Source organism: Amyelois transitella, chromosome 26 (assembly GCF_032362555.1).
Source record: "Amyelois transitella isolate CPQ chromosome 26, ilAmyTran1.1, whole genome shotgun sequence".
In the NCBI taxonomy this organism is placed as follows: Eukaryota; Metazoa; Arthropoda; class Insecta; order Lepidoptera; family Pyralidae; genus Amyelois; species Amyelois transitella.
Genome location: NC_083529.1, coordinates 5,728,715 through 5,755,189, shown reverse-complemented (window position 1 = coordinate 5,755,189; position 26,475 = coordinate 5,728,715). Strand labels below are relative to the sequence as shown.

Below are 26,475 nucleotides of genomic sequence, written 5' to 3'. Positions count from 1 at the left end.
TGCACGTGTGATTGTGCGACAATTTTCTGTGTAAAAAAAAATTAATCTTGTTAATCAAATGCGTCGGCACGTTTTTAGTTTAATGAAAAGTGTATTTTTTATTACTTGGGTGTTTTTAATTCTGGTTGGAGCTAATGGTAAGTAGATATTACTTAAGAATTCTGTCAATGTGAATTATTTTTAACTAGCGGATCCGAAATACTTCGTTCTGTCAAAAAGATTTGTAATGTAACTGTTTTTTGTTCTTGCCTATTCAATAATCGGGGCAAAATATTGAAATTTGCAATTATAATATGATTGAAATTAAATTTTGTACACCGATAATAAAGTGCAAGTCCTACAGTGAAATTTATATAAAAACAATAAAGCTCATATTGACTCTACGTTTTAGTTAGATAACGTTTGTATAGTAAAAAGAAAAGGGATGTTTTTAGGGTATTTCGGCAATTATTCGAATTTTTCTCCCGTTAAAAACCATATTCGCATTTCAATGAACATTTAAAAAAAAAGAATTGGCCAAATTGGTACCGGCTTTGTTGAGGTATGTGATTACCAATACATTCTGCAATTCATTTTAATATTAGAAGATAATATTCTGTGCGTAAGTTTTGTTGTTTTAATTTTGTCTACCTTTTCTACCTGCTGTAAACGGGTTGTCAAGGAAGCTCTAGGACGCTGTAATCTTACATTATATGTTTTGTAGGGCAATGACATGTGTGTTTGTTAATTTTGTGGTGATTTTAAGTAATTAAGTACATAGTTTTTTTCTTCTTCTTATTAACAGAGTTCTCAATTCGACTGTATTTTGATGTCTCTCTTATTTTATAAGTGGAAAGAGTGATTTACATTTACCAACTGGTTTTTTAATGTAAATCCAAAATTTTATGGCGCATACTTCAAAAACGACGAAGTTTCAATCAAACTTGCAACCCCTATTTTACCATTGGTAAAGAATTTTTAAAATTCCTTTCTTAGCAGTCGTCTCGAAGTCATAATCTACCATCCTGCCATCTTGTATCTCCATTGATTCAAAATTCACTCCGCGCATTGAGCGCCACCTATGTAAGAGAGCACAGGTTTTTTTTTGTAAGTAGTCTCTGCCTACCCTTCCGAAAGGGTAGGAACGTTCATATACAAACGTTGTTGGCTTTAAATAAATGCAGTTATTGAGAGGATCGTTCCGTTATCAGAAACGCAGTCACAGTTTAACGTATTTTATCTTTTTCATTACTTTCTTTGACCGCGTTACGTCATCGGTAACAGGTAATAGGTTCTTCAATTGAAAGCGTCCGCTTCTGTTGTTGTGTTGTGTATGTTTTTGGTTTATTTTACCTTGGTTGTGAAATAAACCCGTCAGTGCAATTCACAGAATCCAGGTATATTATTAACATGACAGTTACAACAACCCAATATGTATGATATACTAGCTGAGCCCGCGACTTCGTTCGCGTGAAATAGTTATTTTAGGCCTCATTGAAACCCTTAACGATGAAGAATAATTTTACCCGTTTTTTTCAAATTTTCCATTATTTCTTTGCTCATTGTAGTTGCGGCATGATGCTATTGGTTGAGCGCGTTAATTTCTTCGCCATGATTGACAGTTGTTGTGTGATTTGATGTTGTGACGAGTGGCGTAGAGATGTCGCCACAACCTTATAAGCCTGTTCACTCATTTCGGTAATCGCTGCACCTATTTATTTATGTATATTTTTTATTTATTGTAGTTTTTATGTATGTATTATACATTATAATAAGTTTATTTTAATGTATATGTTAAAATAAAAATGTATTCTTTTTCCACATTTCTATTCTAAGTTATGCTAGTTGTGAAGTTGACGTTGACGAGAAAATGCTGCAGTGCAGTTTGTTACCGCTTCTTTTGGAATGACGCTTTGGAACTTAGTTTTAGTAATTTATTTGACGTTTGATTTACGATTGTTGTGAAACCAAAATATATGACAATTATTAAGTGATGTTGAAGTGTCCCATAATGATGAATAAAAGTTTTGAATATGAATTTGATAATATGAGAGTCAGATGGACTTAGATCTGAGAAGGTCGAAGATCGGATAAAGTGGGGAGACAAACATTGGTGCCGTGTGGTTCCCGGCACCAACAGAAAAAAGAATAGGACCACTCCATCTCTCTCCCATGGATGTCGTAAAAGGCGACTAAGGGGTAGACTTATAAACTTGGGATTCTCTTCTTTTAGGCGATGGGCTAGCAACCTGTCACTATTTGAACCTAAATTCTATCATTAACCCAAATAGCTGAACGTGGCCTATCAGTCTTTTCAAGACTGTTGGCTCTGTCTACCCCGCAAGGGATATAGACGTGATTATATGTGAAATGTGATGTGTGACAAACATTGGTAGGCGGACCTCGGGCCCAGTGGAAGGTTTGAACTGGAACAAGAATAGATGAGTGTCTTCTTGTATTTATAATGTGTTGAAATCTTTTTCAGATAATAATTGTGGCCTGGTAGAAAGCTCCAATCCGATTCACCAAAACCCTTGGCATGTGGTTCTTGAGTACCACTATGAACGGCGGATTGCTAATCGAATATGCGGCGGGAGTTTAATAGGAAAGAGACATATCATAACGTCAGCCCATTGCGTTGAAGACGTGGGATTTTCTATAATGTGAGTACTAATTTCCTACTAGGAACAGGCTTACAAACTTGGGATTCTTTTTCAGGCGATGGGCTAGCAACCTGTCACTATTTAGATCTCAATTCTATCATTAAGCCAAATAGCTGAACGTGGCCATTCAGTCCTTTCAAGACTATTGGCTCTGTCTGTCCCACAAGGGATGTAGAGGTGACAATATGTATGTATGTAATTTCCTACTAATATTATTTTGTCGTGTGGTTTGATACACTTTAGAACTATTCCATTACTTATTCATGGATATAATAATAGGCGACTAAAGGAATAGGCAAATTCATCAAGTGCACCTTTTACGATCCAATACGGGTTAGGTCCCATTGCAAAGGTTGTGGAGATCAGACGGGAGTCGCTTCGTGTAAAATCCAATAAAATCGACTTACCAAATCTAGGATAATGGTCGGATTATGGTAATAAGGCACAACTCGAGCTCGCAATCCGATACTTTATAAAATAAGTATTGCGAAACACAAGTCTCGAACTTACTACAAGGCTAACTCAATCCATGTTATCTGCCCCGTGTATATTTTATTATATTCAGCTATAACGGAGACAGCTTCTTGTTCATTATAATTATTAAGAAACTATACTCTATTCGTCGAAACAAGTTAGTAGTGCACCGTCTCTCTCCCACAATTCCTCGTCAGTAATTGGTCAGTGATAAGCGCTAAGGCAGTGTACACAATACGAGTACTTTTTAGTCTGCTTGTGCAATCCGTACTGTGCTGACGTGCTCACCGATCTATATTTTCTCTCTATCTTGTGACTTTGCGTGTTCTTTGGACTTGTTGATACCTACATTTATTGTGACTTGCTTGTGTATTGGATATTGTGATTGATTACTTATTTGACTACTTGGCGGTGTACAAAACGGACTTTCGAAACAATGGCGAATAATGTAGATCAACCTGCTGAAAAAAGAAAGAAACGGCCTTTTTCATCTACTGAGAAAATATGTATATATATGTATAATACTCAATATGTATCAAGCTATGAGAAGTGCAGATTCTTCAGCTTCAGATGGCGACATTTGGAAGGCTGTTGCATCTTCACTAGGTGTGCATTGGGTTTCTATTCATAGAATAGTGATGGAGAAGAAAAAAATGGCGTACTAAAATCCCCAAAGAAATTAAAACAACGTGTGTCAATTGTGGATAAAATTGATGATTTTACAAAAACGGCTATAAGGTCTATAGTCCACGATTTCTTTGCACGAAATGAGATACCTACACTAGACAAGATTTTGAAGGCAATCAATGATGATGGCAGTTTAGGCATTATCAAAAGGACAACATTGTATAAAATATTAAAAGAATAATAATGTTGTATAAATTCTTGTGATATTAAAGACTAGTTTGAATGACAATTGTTTATTTTTTTATAAGACATGAACAACCTGTACAATTACGTAAATTCAATGTATTAATAATGTATATAGCGTGTCACACGCATATCATCATTCGGTAACAATATTTAATTTATCAGTAATAATATGACAGACATAACCGCGGACAAAAGCTAAGCGAGCTCGAAGAAGCGCAATGTGCCCGCGCGCTTACTTTTCTGAGATTTCGTTTCGGCCCACTGACCTTGAACATGATGTTTTGTCTTTGTCGTTTGTATGGTGTTGAGTGATAAAGAAAGCGCGCTACTAACTTGTTTCGGCGAATAAAGTATAGCTTCCCCCCGCGACTCCGTCCGCGCGGATGTCGGTCTTCGCGTGGATGATTTATTTCTCCATTTTGAGTAACTCTGACAATGACATCTTTAAAATATCTATTGGACCCAATTATGGCTAGGCCTATAATTATTAAGGAGATCCCTCTATTGCGCTACTGCTGTTGAGCTCGCGTTCTGTAGTAAGTATTTTTTTCATAGTAATTAATTCAGGTTACGGCGCTGAATCCACTGCGGGTAACGTAACGTGTGTTCGCGGTTCTACAGAACAACGTCTATGGATAAATTAAAAATTTTTTTCTTCGTATTTTTCCAGGATAAAAAGTATCCTATTTTATCAGCCCAGGTATATATACATACTTCGACTACGAGTATCATCGCTATTTTGTTTAATTTTTACAGATTGGTAGCATTATTGGGAGAGTACAATATGGCTTCGGACCGTGATTGCGAGCGAGGCGTCTGCGCAGATCCTGTTGTGCGCATGGTTATTGCATCAATCGTAATACATCCTGAATATCACAATCGCATGAAAAACGATCTGGCGATTATTATTTTAGAAGCTGACGCCCCTTATACTGGTAATTTACTTGTAATGTCATAAATCAATTTAGTTTTGCGCATTTTTTTTATCTTAGAGGCACGATTGATCCAACTTTTTTGGACCAATCGCGACTTAGAGCGATCACGAATAAGGTGGTTGGACCAATTACGACAGTGGGGAAAACTGACTTTCACTAGAACGGATTTGATTGTGTCATTCATTCGTATATCGTACTCTTTACTTTGAAAGACCGCTTGAACATTTCATGTTTTCTATCGATTTTTATTTTTGACATGTTAAAAAACCTCTAGTTAGTTATATGAGTACAAGATATGCGAGCCTATAGACTTTCAAATGAGACCCCGGGTCAGGTACAAAGCAAATAAATCGAATCAAGCAAAAATACGCAAATAGAGAGATATTATTTGATATCACATTTCTTAATAATTCATTGTTTTTCTTTCTAGATTTTATCCGACCGATTTGCTTGCCGACTGGCAATTTGTCTCGTCACACAACATTCTACGCTTCTGGTTTTGGTTATACACCACGCTACAAAACATATTCCGACATAAAAAAGGACATAACCCTACCGTACTACCCGAATTGTGGGAGAAATTATAACGGCGTAACACCGGATTTGATATGTGCAGGCGGGATCGAAGGTTTTGATACTTGCTGGGGAGACTCAGGCGGTCCTTTAGTTAGATATGGAAAACGTGCTGAATTGTGGGGGGTGACGAAAGGAGGCAATAATGATCCTTGCGGTTTGCAGGGGCAGCCAGGTGTGTATACTAGCGTCGATTACCATTTATCATGGATAAAGAAGGTTATTGGAGAAACCAAAGGGTTGAACACAACAAGGAAGGATTTGATTAAAGATGAAGATATGTTAAACAATTCAGCAACGAACAATGGCAGTACTTCACTTTTTGTTTGTTTTGTATTTATTATAAATCAGTGGATGAATATTTTTTTAAAATGTAGGTACCGTAATAATAATGGGTATGTATTAGTGATGTAACGGATATTCGCATTCGCATTCGCGAATATCCGCATATTTTTCAATATTCGCATTCGCATTCGCATTCGCGAAAATTATGCGAATATTTAGCGAATGTTTTTAATAATCGAACTAAAAAATAGAAAATAAAAATTAATGACAAAGGAATTATAAAACAGTACTAGCAAGTCGAACAATCAGTTATAGTCAATTACCTCCGATGAAAATTATAACAACATTAGATTTATAAACAAAACAATTTAAATCAGAGTAAAAAGCGTGGGGTGCATTTTACTTCAATTTCATAACTCTCATGTCATTAATATATGCTAATAGAATGATTTTAATATTTACTACATCAAGCACCCCACGCTTTTTACTCCAATTTAAATTGTTTTGTTTATAAATTTAATTAAAGCCTATTTCAAGCGCCAGTCTTCACAAAATTTACAGTAATTAACTATTTTATTATAAGTAGTAGTATAAGTAACTTGCATGTACCAAATGTAAAAATTTTGTGAAGAAAATAAATAAATTTATTATTTATTATTATTATTAACTGATTGTTCGACTTGCTACTACTGTTTTATAATTCCTTTGTCATTAATATTTATTTTCTATTTTTTAGTTCGATTAGCAATAAAAGCGTAGTTTTTTAGTTTTTTTATACGATTATTTTTTGGAAGTTAACACTTCTAGTATAACTATCTTACTAGAAAAGACTTTCGCAACCATGCGCCCTGTAACGGTCCAAGATATTTGCACACGTTATTTCATTCTCAAATATTTTATCACAAATTTATTTTAATATTTAAAATTAATTTTATAATATTCAAATAATATATTTAATTCAAAAAGATGAACGTGGCCGTTCAGTTCTTCCGGGACTGTTGGCTCTGTCAGGCCGCAAGGGATGTGGACGTGACCATATGTATGTATATTTAATTCCGCCGTGCAAGGACAAAGGGCTTGCTTGACAAAAACGTGTGAGACGCTAATTGGTTAATAAGTTGGTGGCGTCTTAGTTAGGGTCACGCCCATATTTTAACAAAAGCAAATTGGTCGGGATCATTCGATTCGGGGCTAAGGTTCAGTCGGGACAGTCTCGGTCCGGGAGCTAGGGAATCAGGCTGGATCATTCGGTCAAAGGGTCGATCTCAATCGGGAAGAGTCGATGGAGCCTATGTGTATCGGTTAGGGGTCGGGATGCTGAATCCGTGGGGTTCAGTCGCGAACGGTTAGGACGGTCGGAATCTGGCCAGATAACGGGGTAGACAAGTCTAAAACGCGATAGGCTTGCGCACGCGCATGCATAGTAATTACGCGCGGGATTCGGTTTCGATATTAATTTTAATTAATATAATTTTATTCGAGAAGTGATGAGTGAAGTGGAATTCGAATAAGGAAATTGATATAAATATGTGTTGAATTCATTGCTTGGGTTGAAAGTTGATCCAAAGTCAATAATATATTATCTACTATGAAATTTGAATATTTCTGGCTTGCTTGGTCTTGAGTGAAATGTACCTTTGAACAATAAATATTAATTAATTATTATTCAAAAGGATGATTTCCAGATTTTGAGAGCTATGATCTGATCTGATCAGTGAAACTGGTCGTCCGTAATTCTTCGAGGCAAAGCAGTGGAGTTGGACATAGATTTAGGCTATACGCAATCAAGTCTAGAAAGTCTTTTATCTGTATTATTCTCATGTATTATTCTCTGTATTATTCTCAGGGGAAACACCCTTACAACTTTTAGTGAATGAAATATTTTCACTTATTTTATACAACCTATGGTTTTATATGAGAAACAATCAGACACTTATCTACTTTTGTGATCATTTTGCCAAGATTAACCAAGTGAGGAAATACATTTATAACGTATGTATTATTAAAAGCCATGAATGCTTTGGATATAACTATCAACTACTTATATTTACCACATAATTATATATATATTAAAATAATTTATTAATGTTTATAAAAAAATTAAACGAATAATAATAATAAAGCATTTTCTTTTCTCCCTACAAAACAAGTGTCCCTAAAGTTGACAGGCAGTTAACCAACATACCTGGCTAGCTCCACTATAATGTAGTGGGAATGTGGCTCCACCTAGGAAGAGAAATCGTAACATTCTACTAGGTTTAAACAATTCTAATTAGATTTAAAATTATAATGTGATACTAAGTAGGTACCTCTATGTATAAGTTTGTATGTCTACTAATACATAAAAAATGTTTGCAACATCCGAAAGGGTAAATATGAAGATCTGTTATACATAATATTTAAGACCTTGTTGTACTCATATTATGCAAATAAAAGTTTGAATTTGAATTTGAATAGTATAGTTTATCATATATGTATATAACTCAGCACATTTCTAGCATTTCTGTGTAACCTTTTAAAATCATACTCAGTAAGGTTCCTGTTTTAAAATCACAATACACATAACTTGATGTTTTAAATAAACATTCTTCACTCGCACCGTTTCACCAAAAAGTAGTTAAACCTGAGTTGAAAAATTTCGGTTAAACAAAAGTTTTTTTTTTAAATTTGAATTTGAATTTTGAATTTGAATTCAAATGTAGGTAAAAAAAAACAGAAATTTACTAACATTTATTAATTTTCTTACCTAACGAATTGTATTGAAATGAAATAACAATTCATTAGTTGAATAGTCAGTCTTTTTTAGATATAATAATTCATAATGACTATGACATATGAAAAATTTAAACAAAAATTCTATTATCTAAATTATTTACAATCCTTAAATGTTTATGATTAAATCTTATAGAGAATCATACAATGAAAAACATAACTTATTGTATATAAATTATTAAATATTCTAACTACCGCTTATATATCACCATAAAAATAACTGGTTCTATAGACTATTAAAAAACAATCATAACGCAAAACTTATGGTAGACTTTATAGTTGGTTATCAATAACTCCTATTTTTTGTTGGCATATCTATGACATTGGCTCAGCAACACTTTAACACACATACATTTAATCATACCTCGTTCCTGGAAGGGGCAGGCAGATCTTCCTACTTGGCAACGCCCTCCATATACTTTGTGTTACATCCATTCATCAATATTTCCATGCAACCTCGACAATATATTAACATTATCCCAGCATGTCATATATTTACTTCGTTAATTTACGAGGAAGCACTCCCTTTTTCTTTATCCTCCTCAGTCCTGACGCCCCGTATAGGGGACATTTTTTCCGCTGTCTCCCACTAGCGGGCGTTTGCGGAAACTTTAAAGGAATTATTACAATGGATTCCTAAAGGATGGCGCTTTCATGTTATTTTAAGTTCATTACTCTCTCCGGTAATCGTAAAAAGTTTTGACAGTTCAAAGTTGAGTGCTAACTGGTAATTGAAAAAATGGCTTCAAGAGGTAAGTTTTTAATGATTTAAAAATAAAATATTGAATCTTACGTTTAGAATTGCTGTTTTCTATATGGTATAAGGTATTTGACATAAAGTAAAGCCATTTGTTTTGTATTCCGAAATATAATTTCGCCTTTATTGTTTCCGATATGTACGAGTCCCTATAGGGGGCTCTGGGTTTCGTACATAACACATTCAGGACTTAATTTTTCTTTTCTTACATTGTTTTTAATTCAAATTATTTTTTTATACAGGTTTGTCTCACCGAGAAATAGAGAACATTTTGGAGTTAAATGATACAGATTCTATGATAGATGGATTTTCGGATGACGATGACCTTATTTTTGCTCCTAGCATTGAAGAAGAACCTCGAGAAGAAAGTAAGGAAAGTTCAGATAACTATTGTAGTGAAGATGAAGTGCCACTATCTACTATAGCACAAATATCGCAGAGAGAAGACCCTTCTCAGCTTGCTCAAGGTTCTTCACCAACACCACGGCGAGTTTACTGGAAACATGAAGAAAACTTCGCACCAACTCCACCAGCAGTTTACTGCCAATCTAGAAGTAGATGCAGCTTCGAAAGAAAATAAATTTTGGAAAGTGCAACCCCTTATTGCATCTGTAAGAAAAGCTTGCTTGCAAAATTCAAGGCCTCAAGATATAAGCATTGATGACATTTTGGGGGCAAGTATCAATGCGACAATTTATCAGGGGAAAACCAAACCCTTGTGGTATAAAAAACTTTGTTTGTACTGCTCCAGATGGTATACCTCTTGATTTTTTCTTTTATGAACCTGAAGCTGAAGGTTTAGATATTGGAGGAAAAGTAGTTTTGCGTTTGGCCAATAGTTTACCTGAGGGGGCTAAGATATATATAGCCAGGTATTTTACATCGGTTGATTTGCTGGATAAATTGCGAGAAAAGAAAAAGATACAAGGAACTGGGACGTTGAGAAAATCTAAAATTCCTAAAACGTGTAACTTCAAAACCGCTAAGCAATTGAGAGCTCAAGGCCGTGGATCTTCAGATCAGCTAGTTAGAAATTACTTATCTCTTGTTGTGTAAGAAAACTAAGCAATATTTTGAAATATATCGTCCATTTGCTATTCAGCAGTACAACGAAAAAATGGGAGGAGTGGATATGTTGGACAGAGTTATCGGTTTTTACAGAAATAGCGCACGATCTAAGAAATGGACTGTGCGCCTAATTTTTCACATGGTTGACTTTGCAGCAGCTGCAGGTTGGTTTACCGAAAGGAAGCTCAATCTTTAGATACCACTAAGAAGGATATTCTTGACTACCTTGATTTCAAAGAAGAAATAGCAAATTCATTACTTCACTTTACTTCAGATAGCCAGCAAATACAGATTTACACAGAAGTAGATGATGATGAAGAACCGGGTCCTTCGGTAGTAGCATCCAACAGCCGGAAAAGGAAATTATCTACCAATTACCCAACCTCCCGTACAGCTGAGGACTGCATTTATTTTCATATCCTTTTGTCGACTAAGAAACCCAGTGTCCCCTATAAGGGACACGTTATTAAAAAAAAACCTAATGTAATAAATATAAAAAGTATATATTTTTTTAATGTTTAAATGCCCCTGAATAATATATATAAAAATCAATATGGTACTATTTAAAACCGGGTCTCGGGACTGAGGAGGATCTGCTTTCATGCCAGCTTTCTCTAGTTTTCCTTACATACATTAGTGTTAGGACCAACAGGCCTCTAAGGGCCGCTGGCTTGGCGACTAAGGCTTGCAACACTCCATTCCCCATGGTCCCCGCACTCTCTCTCATCTGCTGGAAACACGTTTAGAAATAAACTATTTCACTCGCTCCATTCTGTCTCTATCAATAAAAATATTAGACTGACTAGTATTAATTATTAAAAGCCTTTTCAATTTTCTCGAACATTCTTGCCTAGTTATCTGTGGTGAGGAGTTCTGCACATTTCTGTAACAAATTAATTTAAATGTAACATTTTTAATGCATTTATTTTATATTTATTAATTGTGCCGTGTGGTTCCCGGCACCAATACAAAAAAGAATAGGACCACTCCATCTCTTTCCCATGGACTGGATGTCGTAAAAGGCGACTATGGGATAGGCTTACAAACTTGAGATTCTTTTTTTAGGCGATAGGCTAGCATCTTGTCACTATTCGAATCTCAATTCTATCTTAAAGCCAAATAGCTGAACGTGGCCTATCAGTCCGCTCAGGACTGTTGGCTCTGTCTACCCCGCAAGGGATATAGATGTGATTATATGTTATTAATTACATAGTCATCGTGATATTTTTACCAAAAAAATTTTTTTGACCAAAATTTTTTTTATATGTAATGTAGTTAAGTACTTAGTTTGTTTTTAACTCAAGTTTGGAGGCCTTTATATTTTAATGTCTTCCCACCCTAGGTTTGACTGAAAGAGATTGTTTTGGAGATAAGTCCGCCTTTGTACGTATCCTCATTATCTGTTTTTTTCCTGCTTTTCTTTTTCTTATGGTGCAATAAAGAGTGTATATATATATCGTTTGTATTAATTTTTATTAAATAAACGAGAATTTAATACTTAAACTGGCATTTCATTTATTCAACTTTGTTAATATTTCTTACTTTACAACCTAAGTCCATGTTAAAATCTCATGCCATGATATCAAAACATCATAACGGTTTTTGGGTTATTTATCGTTTCGCATACTAATAATAAATGAAAAGTTATGCGAAACGATGACTATGCCAAAGAAACGTGTCGTTAAATTATGTCATAAAATTTATGGGACCCATTAATATACATACATCTACCAACTATGGGGTTCGAAAAACGTCTGAGGGTGAAAATGGGAGAGACAAGAGAAAATTTTTATAACTCACTTCTTGGGGCACTTTTGAGCGTTGATTTTGATATACTATCGCTATCCTCCGACTCTGAACACACTTGAAAACTCGTCTCTGAAAATAAATTATTATTCTTATCAAGCCAGCTTCCACTTGCGCCTGCGCTCGTGTGCATATTGTAGCCTAATCATTATTCTGATGCAAAATACTTATATGTAAAAGTATAGTCATCCAAATTCATTTATAAGTGTGTGACAAGTGAAGGCATAAGTACCTATGTACGTACCTGCACAAAAACTTTCGCATTTATTACATAGATACATATAATCACGTCTATTTCCCTTCCGGGGTAGACAGAGCCAACAGTCTTCAAGACCGACAGGCCACATTCAGCCGTTTGGCTTAGAGATAGAATTGAGATTCAAATAGTGACATGTTGCTAGCCCATCGCCTAAAAGAAGAATCCCAAGTTTATAAGCCTTTCCTTTAGTCGCCTTTTACAACATCCACGGGAAGGAGATGGAGTGGTTCGATTCTTTTTTTTTATTGGTGTCGGGAATCACACGGCACACACAACACATTTATAAGTTGGAAAGAAATCTCTAATGTGTGTCTGGTTGTGAAGGTAAAACATGTATGTATGTCAGCTGCTTCTCTTCTCGCGAATTGTAAAAGTCAACAACGACAAGACTTAGAAACATGACATTCTTGTAACCTGCCAAATATCAGTGCGTTAAATCTGTCTACCCGGCAAAGGATGTAGACGTGACTATATGTTTTTTTTTAAGGGACAATTTACACAGATTGAGTTAGCCTCGAAGTAAGTTAGAAACTTGTGTTACGAGATACTAACTCAACGATACTATATTTATAATAAATACTTATAAACATCCAAGACCAAGGACAATCAGAGACAGTTCGTTTCTCATCATGCCCCGGCCGGGATTCGAACCCGGGACCTCCGGTGTCACAGACAAGCGCACTACCGCTGCGCCACAGAGGCCACTAATGATCTTCGAGTCTCGTGTTTATTGACTCTGTCTACCCCGTAAGCACTAACTCAACTATGTATTGCCAAAGAAGTGATTACCTGTATCATATCTGCTGTGTTTGCTATGACGACTGGGCAAGTCTTGATTCTCAACGTGGCCGAATGTCCGGAATCCCACCGCAAATTGTGCGTAAGGGCTGATTTCGTACAGTTCTGAAATAAAATGACACTCGTTAGACTAAAAAACAGATTTATTTTCAAAGTTACAATCAAAGAAATCAACACAACTCATATATAATCGCTTCCAAAGCCCAAGCGAAGAAGAAGCGGCGGAACATAATACACTGCAGTATTTTCATACATACATATAATCACGTCTATATCCCTTGCGGGGTAGACAGAGCCAACAGTCTTGAAAAGACTAAATGGTCACGTTCAGCTGTTTGGCTTTATGATGGAATTGAGATTCAAATGGTGACAGGTTGCTAGCCCATCGCCTAAAAAAGGATCCCAAGTTAGTAAGCCTATCCCTTAGTCGCCTTTTACGACATACTTGGGAAAGAGATGGAGTGGTCCTATCCTTTTTTGTGTCGGTGCCGGGAACCACACGGCACTGAAAAAAAATTACCAATAAATTATTCAAAGTTACAGTTAAATAAATCAACACAACTCATATTTAACCGCTTTCAAAGCGCAAGTGTAGAAGAAGCGGCGGAACTTACTACAGTGCAGCGTTTTCATCGGATGTCAATATGCACACACACAAGGTTATTAGGAGAGATATACTCATTTTTTATTATCTGACACTGCTTTTGTTTTGATCTAGTAAGATGTTTGAGCCAGAAAATGTTAAACTATTCTCTAACTGTAATTAAGTATATAAACAATATTTTTCTTTCTTTCTTTCTTATTTTAAACAGTTCGACGACTTTATTTAATTATATCATTTCTATACCTACTATTTCATTTTTATCTTTCTACTGGTTCGTCCTAAATCGTTTTATTCAAAATTTTCATTAACATAATGGCGTCTTATTTTTAGGTCGAGTCATTGTTCAAAGATGAAAAGTCTTGTCTCCTAATATCCTTATAGCGAAACATTGTGTACCTACTCTAACCGTTTGTAGGACAAACGTCGGTCGAAGAAAAGTTTCAGACTGTTAATAACTTAAGTGATTCGACTTGCCGTGTGGTTCCCGGCACCAATGAAAAAAAGAATAGGACCACTCCATCTCGTTTCCATGGATGTCGTAAAAGGCGGCTAAGAAATAGGCTTATAAACTCGGGATTCTTCTTTTAGGCGATGGGCTAGCAGCCTGTCACTATTTGAATCCCAATTCTATCATTAAGCCAAACAGTTGAACGTGGCCTATCAGCCAAAAGTTTAGAAATAGTTCATTGCCCTGGTGAATATAAAAGTGTAGAAAGTAAGACGGTGGTCGCTGTGACTAACACGCAATGTTCTTCGTAATACTCGTATATGGGACTTAAAGAGGTCACTACACCACGAATAATATAAGTAAGTAAATGCTTTATTGTTCACTAAAGGAGTACATTACAAATATAAAACAGTAGTACAGTACAAAGGCGGGCTTATCCCTAAGTGGGATCTCTTCTAGACAACCTGACAATAAGTGGATCGCATACATTATTGAGGCAAGGGTGAACAACAATTCATTTACGAGGTATGATGCTTTAGTCTTAAACAATCATATACGTACATATATAAATAAATTAAATATATAAACATGTAAGTATGTATACTAAATTAAATTAATAAACAATTCAAGACTCGAGAAAGAATTTATTAAGCTTATTTTTGAAGGAATTAGAAGAAGGGACAATTTTATATGAAGAGGCAGTTTATTCCAAAGGCGTGCAGCCAACACGGAAAAGGACTTACCGTAAGATTTAAAAGATATACATACATACATATGATCACGTTTATATCCCTAGCGGGGTAGACAGAGCCACCAGTCTGCAAAAGACTGATAGGCCACGGTCAGCTGTTTGGCTTAGTGATAGAATTGAGATTCAAATAGTGACAGGTTGCTAGCCCATCGCCTAAAAGAGGAATCCCAAGTTTATAAGCATGTACCTTAGTCGCCTTTTACGACATCCGTGGGAAAGAGATGGAGTGGTCCTATTCTTTTTTGTAATGGTGCCGGGAACCACACGGCACATGAAGATTAAAAGATATTCTTACCATGTTTACTATTGTTCCTCATGTGTATGGGCGCGCTGTATATCCTGTTTTGTGCGTTAATGGAACTCTCCTTAACATTCGCCAAGTTGGTGTGAGAAGTGTTCGCAGTCAACACGCCGCTCTCAGATTTGTTATCTACTGTAATGGAGTCGCGGTATTCTGTCAGGTTGCCCCCTCTGAAATACGAGAAATCCATATATGGTCCCATATTTTAAGGTATAAATTGGAACACTGAAAACCTACCTAACTTTATAATACATACATTCCTACATACACATACATATACAAGACAAATAACATTGATTGAGTTAGCCTCGAAGTAAGTCCGAGACTTCTGTTACGAGATACGAACTCAACGATACTATATTTCATAATAACTTACAAACTTGGGATTCTTCTTTAGGCGATGGACTAGCAACCTGTCACTATTTGAATCTCAATTCTATCATTAAGCCAAATAGCTGAATGTGGCCATTCAGTCTTTTCAAGACTATTGGCTCTATCTACCCCGCAAGGGATATATACGTGACCATATGTTATGTTATGTTAAGTCTTAATGCCAAAATTTGTAGTGTTTGTACACATCGTTTCATATGTAAAACGTTATGCGAAATGATAATTATGCCAAAAAGCTATGTAGTATTTAAAAACATTCTTTTATAATAACAGATCCCAAAAAATAATTATTCTATTCTTTTATCAATAGTTGGGGAAGTAAAAAAATATAATAAAATTGATTTTTTTATCCATTTTTCCGTATCTAAACCGCAGCATAAAATAAGCAAATGTTTTTGAAATAACCTAGTTTTTAAAAGTTGTTTGATTGTGTTACCTTTGCCTTTTCAGTAGTATATAGACGCAGCTCAGCAGACAAATAGTCAACAAGACTGAACTGCATACAATCACTAACATATTGAGATCAAACAGCTCAGATGGCGGTCCAATTTCGCCTGAAATAATTGAAATACATAATTATCCTACTAATTATTATAAATATAAATACTATTATAAATGCGAAAGTTTGTGAGTATGTCAGTATGGATGTTTGCTACTTTTTCACGCAAAAACTGCTGAACCGATTACGATGAAATTTGGTATGTAATTCAACCTTAGGACCCAGAATAACATATAGGCTTTTTATCCCGGAGTTCCCGCGGGATCAATTCCACGCGGACGAAGTCGCGGGCGACCTCTAGTAATAAATATATAAAGCTTACCTACTTCAAAGTGAGTTAAACACCAACAACACTTTTTCAGAATAATATTAAGTACTAGCTTCCCCCCGCGACTCCGTCCGCGCGGATGTCGGTCATTTTGAGTAACTCTGACAATGACATCTTATAAATATCTATTGGACCCAAATACGGCTAGGCCTATAATAATTAAGGAGCCCTCTATTGAGCTACTGCTGTTGAGTTCGCGTTCTGTAGTAAGTAGTCCGGTCAATTTAGACCAAAAAATAAGAATGAAGCTACATTAATTCCTATCAAGCTGAAAATGAGTATAATTGTTTAAAACACAATCAAAAGCATTATTTTAAAATTCCCCATGATTCCGATTACAAAGGTAAAAAAATGGGTTTTTCACGATTTTCTTCAAAACGATAAGTTTTATCGGAAAATTACCTCAGACATAGATTGTAGATCATAAAGTTATCTATAAAAAGGAATCAATAATTTTTTCAATAAAGCTATCGTATCTGAGATATAACGATGCAAAAAGTTGCAAGCGTCATAATATGCATAAGCACGTCTCGTATATACTCTGTGTAGCAGTAATATAAGTAAAAATATTGTTCTGTCGGTAATTTTAACTTGAATTCAAAATATAAAATATACATAAGTATAATGAAACCCAGTCCCTTCATTTATACTGAAGTGAAACCTTGAGACAACATCTGTCTCTCTGTTTAATTGTGTACGTGGCTAGGGTCGTATACCTGCTTTATCTCAGAATGCTCAACACATGAAATACCGTTAGTCTTTAATAATAGTAGTCCTTGCGGGGATACCGTTGACGGCTATGGACACCACGGCCTCATGCCCTAGGAGTGCTGGCCGTTTAGGGCGCCATGCCGCCCTAAATAATATAATCCTCCGTGCTCTTGCCACCATCCATGTTCCAGCCGTTCTAGAACCAAACAGTCTGGCTCGGGATGATGCCAAGAGACCGGATGGTATGACTTTGGTACCCTGGAGATTGGGGCGGCCTTTGGTATGGGATGCTACTTGTGTCGACACACTTGCCCGTCTCATCTTCAGGTTACTAAATCTAAGGCCGGTTCTGCTTCAAATGTGGCAAAAAAAGCGCAAATATGTAGGTATCGGTAATACCTATACTTTTGAACCTTTTGCGGTAGAAACTCTGGGACCGGGGGCCTATCTGCCCATCAGCTTTTCTGACAATTGTCGAAAAAGCGACTTGACCGGAGGGTTGGAAATTATCTGGCTCAGAGACTCAGCATTGTCATTCAAATTGGCAATGCTGCCAGCCTTCTGGGCACACTCCCGCATGTTGATACTATGCAGGGACTGTACAATTTATACATTAAATTTTAGTTTGTAGTCATCTTTTTTCTTTCTTTTTATAAGTTGTTTTAGTTTCAATTTGATTTAATTGTAATCTCTATTATTGTCCTAAGATGATTTTTTTTTCACTTAGGGTTATTCTAATTTTTTAAAATAATAAATGCGAAAGTTTGTCTTGAGTGCTACTGCGTAGTGAAAACACGTGTTTATTCTAACCTATTTCAGATTTTTTCAAGTTTAATAATAAAAATGTTAAAAAAAAAAACGCGCTAATAGTACAATAGTGCTAACAGTACCTCAGGGTATTTCTCTCGTTTGGTGCAATTCTGACAATTCTCACCTATTTTTGGAGAACTGAAATTTTGATCAATATTCTCAAAATATACGTTATCCTGAATATTATAGATAAGTTTCAAGCAATTGCCCTGATAAATCTTAAAGTTATAGAGTTTTAAAAAATTAATTGTAGCCGGTAATGATAGTCATTACCGACTGCGGATGGTATTTTTTTGTTTATATCTACTGGTAATGATTTTGAACTGTTTAATCAATATTAAACAGTTCAAAATCATTACCGTTAATTAAATGTTCTACACATATCAATATATGTGTAGAACATTTAATTAAACACGGTTTTTTTAAATATATATATTTAGTTTAGTAGTATAAGTAAGTAATTTACTTATTACACAACTAATATTGTTACATATTCGTCGAACAACGTAAATCAAACATTATTAAAATATAATAATCTTTAACAGTAATACTCAACAGTATATTAAACATCAAATAAAGAAAGTAAGTCATACATAATAATTAAACTTAGATGACTGAGACATAAAAACAAAAACTTAACTAAACTTGTAAGTAATTTAAACTCAAATCAAAATAAAAATAGTTAACATCAATCATTCTTTGGGTATTTCAGTACAAAGAGAGTTTCTTCATATTTCTTTTTCTTGTGGAGACGGGCTTGCTCCAATTTTTCTTCACGACTTTTCTTATTTACTTTAACCATGTTTGCTTCTTCTATTATTATTCTGCATAAAAAAAATGAAAACTGATTAATTACAGATCTTATATTATCTTATTACTTAATAGGATCGTTTCCAAAAACATTATTCATACAAAAAGCCGTGACTGTTTTCACCCCTTAAACCTTCACCCATTTTCTCCATTTTTGGATATCTGCTAGATATAATAATGAAAATCACATCAATTTAACTATGAAGTTTAATTAAAATCTGTCAGCGAAATGCGAGAAAATCGCTGACAAACATACATTTGTACATACAGGTACTTTTTTTAAGTCGGTTCATAGTGATAATACTTATTAAGTTACCTATAACCCCCCTTTTTATGCGATTGTTTAAAAACTTTTTGTTTATCATTACCTTCAATTTAGGATCTTTACCTTCAATTTAAATGCTGATGGTAAACGAACGTAATGATCGTGAAGGTAATGATATTATGGCATGTTTCGAATTTTAGTAACTAAATTATAAGTACAATAAATCAGAAAAATGGACTACGGCTATAAAAACTATCAAACTTCATCATAAAAAATACAATGTAATTAAAATCACAATACTCACCTTAAAAGTAAAGGGATGGTAAAGACCAAATCTCGTACCAAACTTGAAAATTCACGATTCTCATTGATTTTTTGGCGAAGCAAACGCACAGCCACGTCCCACTGCGTCTGCCTGCCGAATAGCGGGCGAGTCGGAGGCGGGGAGCGGGGAGCCGGGTTTCTAGGGTTAACGTACATGAATGGTTTTGCAGTTTTATCTATGCTGATGGTAAAGACCAAAATTAACGTGACAAAACTTAAATTTCGTTTTTTTTAATGATCTATATTATCTATAAATTTATAAATTTAAATAATTACACCTTAATAAATATATTTTAATATTGTATTGCTAAAATAGCGCTACAAACGCACATTTCTAATATCCGATGTCTTGAACTCTAGTGTTTGCCTTCGGGACACGTATGGTAGTGACATTTTGACACATAAATATGCTGTAACTATCTTTATATCTACAATTAGGGGATCACGTTGCATGGCCTCGGTAGCCCTTTTTAAAATGGATAGTTTGAAATTAATAAGACAGCTTAAATGTGAATACTTTTTTTTTAATCGTCCAAAATATACGAATTGCACGAAATTTGAGAAGTACCCCTCAGAGGTGGCGTGGAAACGTGTGCATATTATGACACTTGCAACTTTTTGCATCGTTATATCTCAGAAACGGTAGCTTTATTAAAAAAAAAAAAAATTTATAGATAACTTTATGATCTACAATTTATGTCTGAGGTAATTTTCCGATTTGAAAAACTTACCTACTTACCATTTTTTACCTTTGACCTTGGGTAAATATTTTTCCTTAAACCGGAATCATGGGGAATTTTGAAATAATGCTTTTGATTGTGTTTTAAACAATTATACTCATTTTCAGCTTGATGGGAATTAATGTAGCTTCGAATGTCTAGATTGACCGGACTAAAGTATTTTTTTCATTGTAATTAGTAGCGGCCCGCGTCGCCGCAAACGGTTCAAGCTAAATCCGACTTTCGGCGCTATAAGTTACGGCGCTGAATCCACTGCGGGTAACGTAACGTGTGTTCGCGGTTCTACAGAACAAATTACTGAAAAATTATGATTTTTTTTCTTTGTTTATTAATATTGTGAAGTTGACGTTGTTGAAGAAAATGCTGCAGTGCAGTTTATTACCGCTTCTTTTGCACTGACGCCTTGGAAGCGGCAGTAAACTTAGTTCTTAAGTAATTTATTTGACGTCAACCAATGTTGTTAAACCATACGTTTTGACAATTATTAAGCGATATATAGTATCCTATAATAATGAATAAAAATTTTGAATTTTTCGAATGAGTCTCTGCTTGTATTTATAATGTGCTGAAATCTTTTTCAGATAATAATTGTGGCCTGGTAGCAAGCTCCAATCCGATTCACCAAAACCCTTGGCATGTGGTTCTTGAGTACCACTATGAACGGCGGATTGCTAATCGAATATGCGGCGGGAGCTTAATAGGAAAGAGACATATCATAACGTCAGCCCATTGCGTTGAAGACGTGGGATTTTCTATAATGTGAGTACTAATTTCCTACTAGGGACAGGCTTACAAACTTGGGATTCTTTTTCAGGCGATGGGCTAGCAACCTGTCACTATTTAGATCTCAATTCTATCATTAAGCCAAATAGCTGAACGTGGCCATTCAGTCCTTTCAAGACTATTGGCTCTGTCTGTCCCACAAGGGATGTAGAGGTGACCATATGTATGTATATAATTTTCAACTAATATTATTTTGTCGTGTGGTTTGATACACTTTAGAACGATTCCATTACTTATTCATGGATATAATAATAGGCGACTAAAGGAATTGGCACATTCATCAAGTGCACCTTTTACGATCCAATATGGGTTAGGTCCCATTGCAAAGGTTGTGGAGATCAGACGGGAGTCGCTTCGTGTAAAATCCAATAAAATCGACTTACCAAATCTAGGATAATGGTCGGATTATGGTAATAAGGCACAACTCGAGCTCGCAATCCGATACTTTATAAAATAAGTTTTGCGAAACACAAGTCTCGAACTTACTACAAGGCTAACTCAATCCATGTTATCTGCCCCGTGTATATTTTATTATATTCAGCTATAACGGAGACAGCTTCTTGTTCATTATAATTATTAAGAAACTATACTCTATTCGTCGAAACAAGTTAGTAGTGCACCGTCTCTCTCCCACAATTCCTCGTCAGTAATTGGTCAGTGATAAGCGCTAAGGCAGTGTACACAATACGAGTACTTTTTAGTCTGCTTGTGCAATCCGTACTGTGCTGACGTGCTCACCGATCTATATTTTCTCTCTATCTTGTGACTTTGCGTGTTCTTTGGACTTGTTGATACCTACATTTATTGTGACTTGCTTGTGTATTGGATATTGTGATTGATTACTTATTTGACTACTTGGCGGTGTACAAAACGGACTTTCGAAACAATGGCGAATAATGTAGATCAACCTGCTGAAAAAAGAAAGAAACGGCCTTTTTCATCTACTGAGAAAATATGTATATATATGTATAATACTCAATATGTATCAAGCTATGAGAAGTGCAGATTCTTCAGCTTCAGGTGGCGACATTTGGAAGGCTGTTGCATCTTCACTAGGTGTGCATTGGGTTTCTATTCATAGAATAGTGATGGAGAAGAAAAAAATGGCGTACTAAAATCCCCAAAGAAATTAAAACAACGTGTGTCAATTGTGGATAAAATTGATGATTTTACAAAAACGGCTATAAGGTCTATAGTCCACGATTTCTTTGCACGAAATGAGATACCTACACTAGACAAGATTTTGAAGGCAATCAATGATGATGGCAGTTTAGGCATTATCAAAAGGACAACATTGTATAAAATATTAAAAGAATAATAATGTTGTATAAATTCTTGTGATATTAAAGACTAGTTTGAATGACAATTGTTTATTTTTTTATAAGACATGAACAACCTGTACAATTACGTAAATTCAATGTATTAATAATGTATATAGCGTGTCACACGCATATCATCATTCGGTAACAATATTTAATTTATCAGTAATAATATGACAGACATAACCGCGGACAAAAGCTAAGCGAGCTCGAAGAAGCGCAATGTGCCCGCGCGCTTACTTTTCTGAGATTTCGTTTCGGCCCACTGACCTTGAACATGATGTTTTGTCTTTGTCGTTTGTATGGTGTTGAGTGATAAAGAAAGAGCGCTACTAACTTGTTTCGGCGAATAAAGTATAGCTTCCCCCCGCGACTCCGTCCGCGCGGATGTCGGTCTTCGCGTGGATGATTTATTTCTCCATTTTGAGTAACTCTGACAATGACATCTTTAAAATATCTATTGGACCCAATTATGGCTAGGCCTATAATTATTAAGGAGATCCCTCTATTGCGCTACTGCTGTTGAGCTCGCGTTCTGTAGTAAGTATTTTTTTCATAGTAATTAATTCAGGTTACGGCGCTGAATCCACTGCGGGTAACGTAACGTGTGTTCGCGGTTCTACAGAACAACGTCTATGGATAAATTAAAAATTTTTTTCTTCGTATTTTTCCAGGATAAAAAGTATCCTATTTTATCAGCCCAGGTATATATACATACTTCGACTACGAGTATCATCGCTATTTTGTTTAATTTTTACAGATTGGTAGCATTATTGGGAGAGTACAATATGGCTTCGGACCGTGATTGCGAGCGAGGCGTCTGCGCAGATCCTGTTGTGCGCATGGTTATTGCATCAATCGTAATACATCCTGAATATCACAATCGCATGAAAAACGATCTGGCGATTATTATTTTAGAAGCTGACGCCCCTTATACTGGTAATTTACTTGTAATGTCATAAATCAATTTAGTTTTGCGCATTTTTTTTATCTTAGAGGCACGATTGATCCAACTTTTTTGGACCAATCGCGACTTAGAGCGATCACGAATAAGGTGGTTGGACCAATTACGACAGTGGGGAAAACTGACTTTCACTAGAACGGATTTGATTGTGTCATTCATTCGTATATCGTACTCTTTACTTTGAAAGACCGCTTGAACATTTCATGTTTTCTATCGATTTTTATTTTTGACATGTTAAAAAACCTCTAGTTAGTTATATGAGTACAAGATATGCGAGCCTATAGACTTTCAAATGAGACCCCGGGTCAGGTACAAAGCAAATAAATCGAATCAAGCAAAAATACGCAAATAGAGAGATATTATTTGATATCACATTTCTTAATAATTCATTGTTTTTCTTTCTAGATTTTATCCGACCGATTTGCTTGCCGACTGGCAATTTGTCTCGTCACACAACATTCTACGCTTCTGGTTTTGGTTATACACCACGCTACAAAACATATTCCGACATAAAAAAGGACATAACCCTACCGTACTACCCGAATTGTGGGAGAAATTATAACGGCGTAACACCGGATTTGATATGTGCAGGCGGGATCGAAGGTTTTGATACTTGCTGGGGAGACTCAGGCGGTCCTTTAGTTAGATATGGAAAACGTGCTGAATTGTGGGGGGTGACGAAAGGAGGCAATAATGATCCTTGCGGTTTGCAGGGGCAGCCAGGTGTGTATACTAGCGTCGATTACCATTTATCATGGATAAAGAAGGTTATTGGAGAAACCAAAGGGTTGAACACAACAAGGAAGGATTTGATTAAAGATGAAGATATGTTAAACAATTCAGCAACGAACAATGGCAGTACTTCACTTTTTGTTTGTTTTGTATTTATTATAAATCAGTGGATGAATATTTTTTTAAAATGTAGGTACCGTAATAATAATGGGTATGTATTAGTGATGTAACGGATATTCGCATTCGCATTCGCGAATATCCGCATATTTTTCAATATTCGCATTCGCATTCGCATTCGCGAAAATTATGCGAATATTTAGCGAATGTTTTTAATAATCGAACTAAAAAATAGAAAATAAAAATTAATGACAAAGGAATTATAAAACAGTACTAGCAAGTCGAACAATCAGTTATAGTCAATTACCTCCGATGAAAATTATAACAACATTAGATTTATAAACAAAACAATTTAAATCAGAGTAAAAAGCGTGGGGTGCATTTTACTTCAATTTCATAACTCTCATGTCATTAATATATGCTAATAGAATGATTTTAATATTTACTACATCAAGCACCCCACGCTTTTTACTCCAATTTAAATTGTTTTGTTTATAAATTTAATTAAAGCCTATTTCAAGCGCCAGTCTTCACAAAATTTACAGTAATTAACTATTTTATTATAAGTAGTAGTATAAGTAACTTGCATGTACCAAATGTAAAAATTTTGTGAAGAAAATAAATAAATTTATTATTTATTATTATTATTAACTGATTGTTCGACTTGCTACTACTGTTTTATAATTCCTTTGTCATTAATATTTATTTTCTATTTTTTAGTTCGATTAGCAATAAAAGCGTAGTTTTTTAGTTTTTTTATACGATTATTTTTTGGAAGTTAACACTTCTAGTATAACTATCTTACTAGAAAAGACTTTCGCAACCGTGCGCCCTGTAACGGTCCAAGATATTTGCACACGTTATTTCATTCTCAAATATTTTATCACAAATTTATTTTAATATTTAAAATTAATTTTATAATATTCAAATAATATATTTAATTCAAAAAGATGAACGTGGCCGTTCAGTTCTTCCGGGACTGTTGGCTCTGTCAGGCCGCAAGGGATGTGGACGTGACCATATGTATGTATATTTAATTCCGCCGTGCAAGGACAAAGGGCTTGCTTGACAAAAACGTGTGAGACGCTAATTGGTTAATAAGTTGGTGGCGTCTTAGTTAGGGTCACGCCCATATTTTAACAAAAGCAAATTGGTCGGGATCATTCGATTCGGGGCTAAGGTTCAGTCGGGACAGTCTCGGTCCGGGAGCTAGGGAATCAGGCTGGATCATTCGGTCAAAGGGTCGATCTCAATCGGGAAGAGTCGATGGAGCCTATGTGTATCGGTTAGGGGTCGGGATGCTGAATCCGTGGGGTTCAGTCGCGAACGGTTAGGACGGTCGGAATCTGGCCAGATAACGGGGTAGACAAGTCTAAAACGCGATAGGCTTGCGCACGCGCATGCATAGTAATTACGCGCGGGATTCGGTTTCGATATTAATTTTAATTAATATAATTTTATTCGAGAAGTGATGAGTGAAGTGGAATTCGAATAAGGAAATTGATATAAATATGTGTTGAATTCATTGCTTGGGTTGAAAGTTGATCCAAAGTCAATAATATATTATCTACTATGAAATTTGAATATTTCTGGCTTGCTTGGTCTTGAGTGAAATGTACCTACCTTTGAACAATAAATATTAATTAATTATTATTCAAAAGGATGATTTCCAGATTTTGAGAGCTATGATCTGATCTGATCAGTGAAACTGGTCGTCCGTAATTCTTCGAGGCAAAGCAGTGGAGTTGGACATAGATTTAGGCTATACGCAATCAAGTCTAGAAAGTCTTTTATCTGTATTATTCTCATGTATTATTCTCTGTATTATTCTCAGGGGAAACACCCTTACAACTTTTAGTGAATGAAATATTTTCACTTATTTTATACAACCTATGGTTTTATATGAGAAACAATCAGACACTTATCTACTTTTGTGATCATTTTGCCAAGATTAACCAAGTGAGGAAATACATTTATAACGTATGTATTATTAAAAGCCATGAATGCTTTGGATATAACTATCAACTACTTATATTTACCACATAATTATATATATATTAAAATAATTTATTAATGTTTATAAAAAAATTAAACGAATAATAATAATAAAGCATTTTCTTTTCTCCCTACAAAACAAGTGTCCCTAAAGTTGACAGGCAGTTAACCAACATACCTGGCTAGCTCCACTATAATGTAGTGGGAATGTGGCTCCACCTAGGAAGAGAAATCGTAACATTCCGCCATGAACAGGATAAAACAGGATTAATTTGACTTTGTCTTACTGTGTTTTAAATGTTTTGAATAGTATAGTTTATCATATATGTATATAACTCAGCA

At 35.3% G+C, this 26,475-nt stretch overlaps 4 protein-coding genes across 5 annotated transcripts; 2 read left to right on the top strand and 2 right to left on the bottom strand.

The window, feature by feature from the left end:
* LOC106131932 (CLIP domain-containing serine protease B8) lies at nt 1-24,796 on the top strand. 2 transcript variants are annotated; one of them, XM_060951876.1, is made up of 4 exons: nt 1-137; nt 20,805-20,982; nt 23,086-23,264; nt 23,695-24,796. In XM_060951876.1, exons 1-4 carry the CDS (start codon nt 59-61, stop codon nt 24,249-24,251), a joined length of 993 nt encoding a protein of 330 aa, XP_060807859.1. In that variant the 5' UTR covers nt 1-58; the 3' UTR covers nt 24,252-24,796. The 2 variants fall into 2 exon arrangements, with proteins under 2 accessions (XP_060807859.1, XP_013186710.2); XM_013331256.2 differs by lacking the exons at nt 20,805-20,982; nt 23,086-23,264; nt 23,695-24,796 and adding exons at nt 2,465-2,642; nt 4,746-4,924; nt 5,355-7,828.
* Nucleotides 9,129-9,911, top strand: LOC132903449 (uncharacterized). Its single transcript, XM_060951840.1, has 2 exons — nt 9,129-9,306; nt 9,554-9,911. The coding sequence occupies exons 1-2, from the start codon at nt 9,294-9,296 to the stop codon at nt 9,889-9,891; spliced, it is 351 nt and encodes a 116-aa protein (XP_060807823.1). The 5' UTR covers nt 9,129-9,293; the 3' UTR covers nt 9,892-9,911.
* Nucleotides 11,234-16,252, bottom strand: LOC132903455 (uncharacterized). Its single transcript, XM_060951860.1, has 5 exons — nt 16,173-16,252; nt 15,341-15,516; nt 13,234-13,347; nt 12,180-12,257; nt 11,234-11,262 (listed from the first exon to the last, which is right to left on the bottom strand). The coding sequence occupies exons 1-5, from the start codon at nt 16,250-16,252 to the stop codon at nt 11,234-11,236; spliced, it is 477 nt and encodes a 158-aa protein (XP_060807843.1).
* LOC132903454 (uncharacterized) lies at nt 18,740-20,052 on the bottom strand. Its single transcript, XM_060951856.1, has 2 exons — nt 19,464-20,052; nt 18,740-18,908 (listed from the first exon to the last, which is right to left on the bottom strand). Exons 1-2 carry the CDS (start codon nt 19,637-19,639, stop codon nt 18,773-18,775), a joined length of 312 nt encoding a protein of 103 aa, XP_060807839.1. The 5' UTR covers nt 19,640-20,052; the 3' UTR covers nt 18,740-18,772.
* Nucleotides 24,797-26,475: the final 1,679 nt, after the last annotated feature.

Bases quoted from the DNA above. Each gene is read 5' to 3' on its own strand.
- LOC132903455 (XM_060951860.1), bottom strand. From the start codon at position 16,252: ATGTTAGTGATTGTATGCAGTTCAGTCTTGTTGACTATTTGTCTGCTG. The intron at 13,348-15,340 runs GTAAGAATATCT...ATTTTATTTCAG, and splicing joins GAGGAACAATAGTAAACATG to AACTGTACGAAATCAGCCCT. The intron at 11,263-12,179 runs GTGAGTTATAAA...AATTTGTTACAG, and splicing joins GCTCAAAAGTGCCCCAAGAA to AAATGTGCAGAACTCCTCAC.
- LOC132903454 (XM_060951856.1), bottom strand. From the start codon at position 19,639: ATGTACGTTAACCCTAGAAACCCGGCTCCCCGCTCCCCGCCTCCGACT. The intron at 18,909-19,463 runs GTGAGTATTGTG...TTTTTTATGCAG, and splicing joins ACCATCCCTTTACTTTTAAG to AATAATAATAGAAGAAGCAA.
- LOC106131932 (XM_060951876.1), top strand. From the start codon at position 59: ATGCGTCGGCACGTTTTTAGTTTAATGAAAAGTGTATTTTTTATTACT. The intron at 138-20,804 runs GTAAGTAGATAT...AATCTTTTTCAG, and splicing joins AATTCTGGTTGGAGCTAATG to ATAATAATTGTGGCCTGGTA. The intron at 20,983-23,085 runs GTGAGTACTAAT...TAATTTTTACAG, and splicing joins GACGTGGGATTTTCTATAAT to ATTGGTAGCATTATTGGGAG.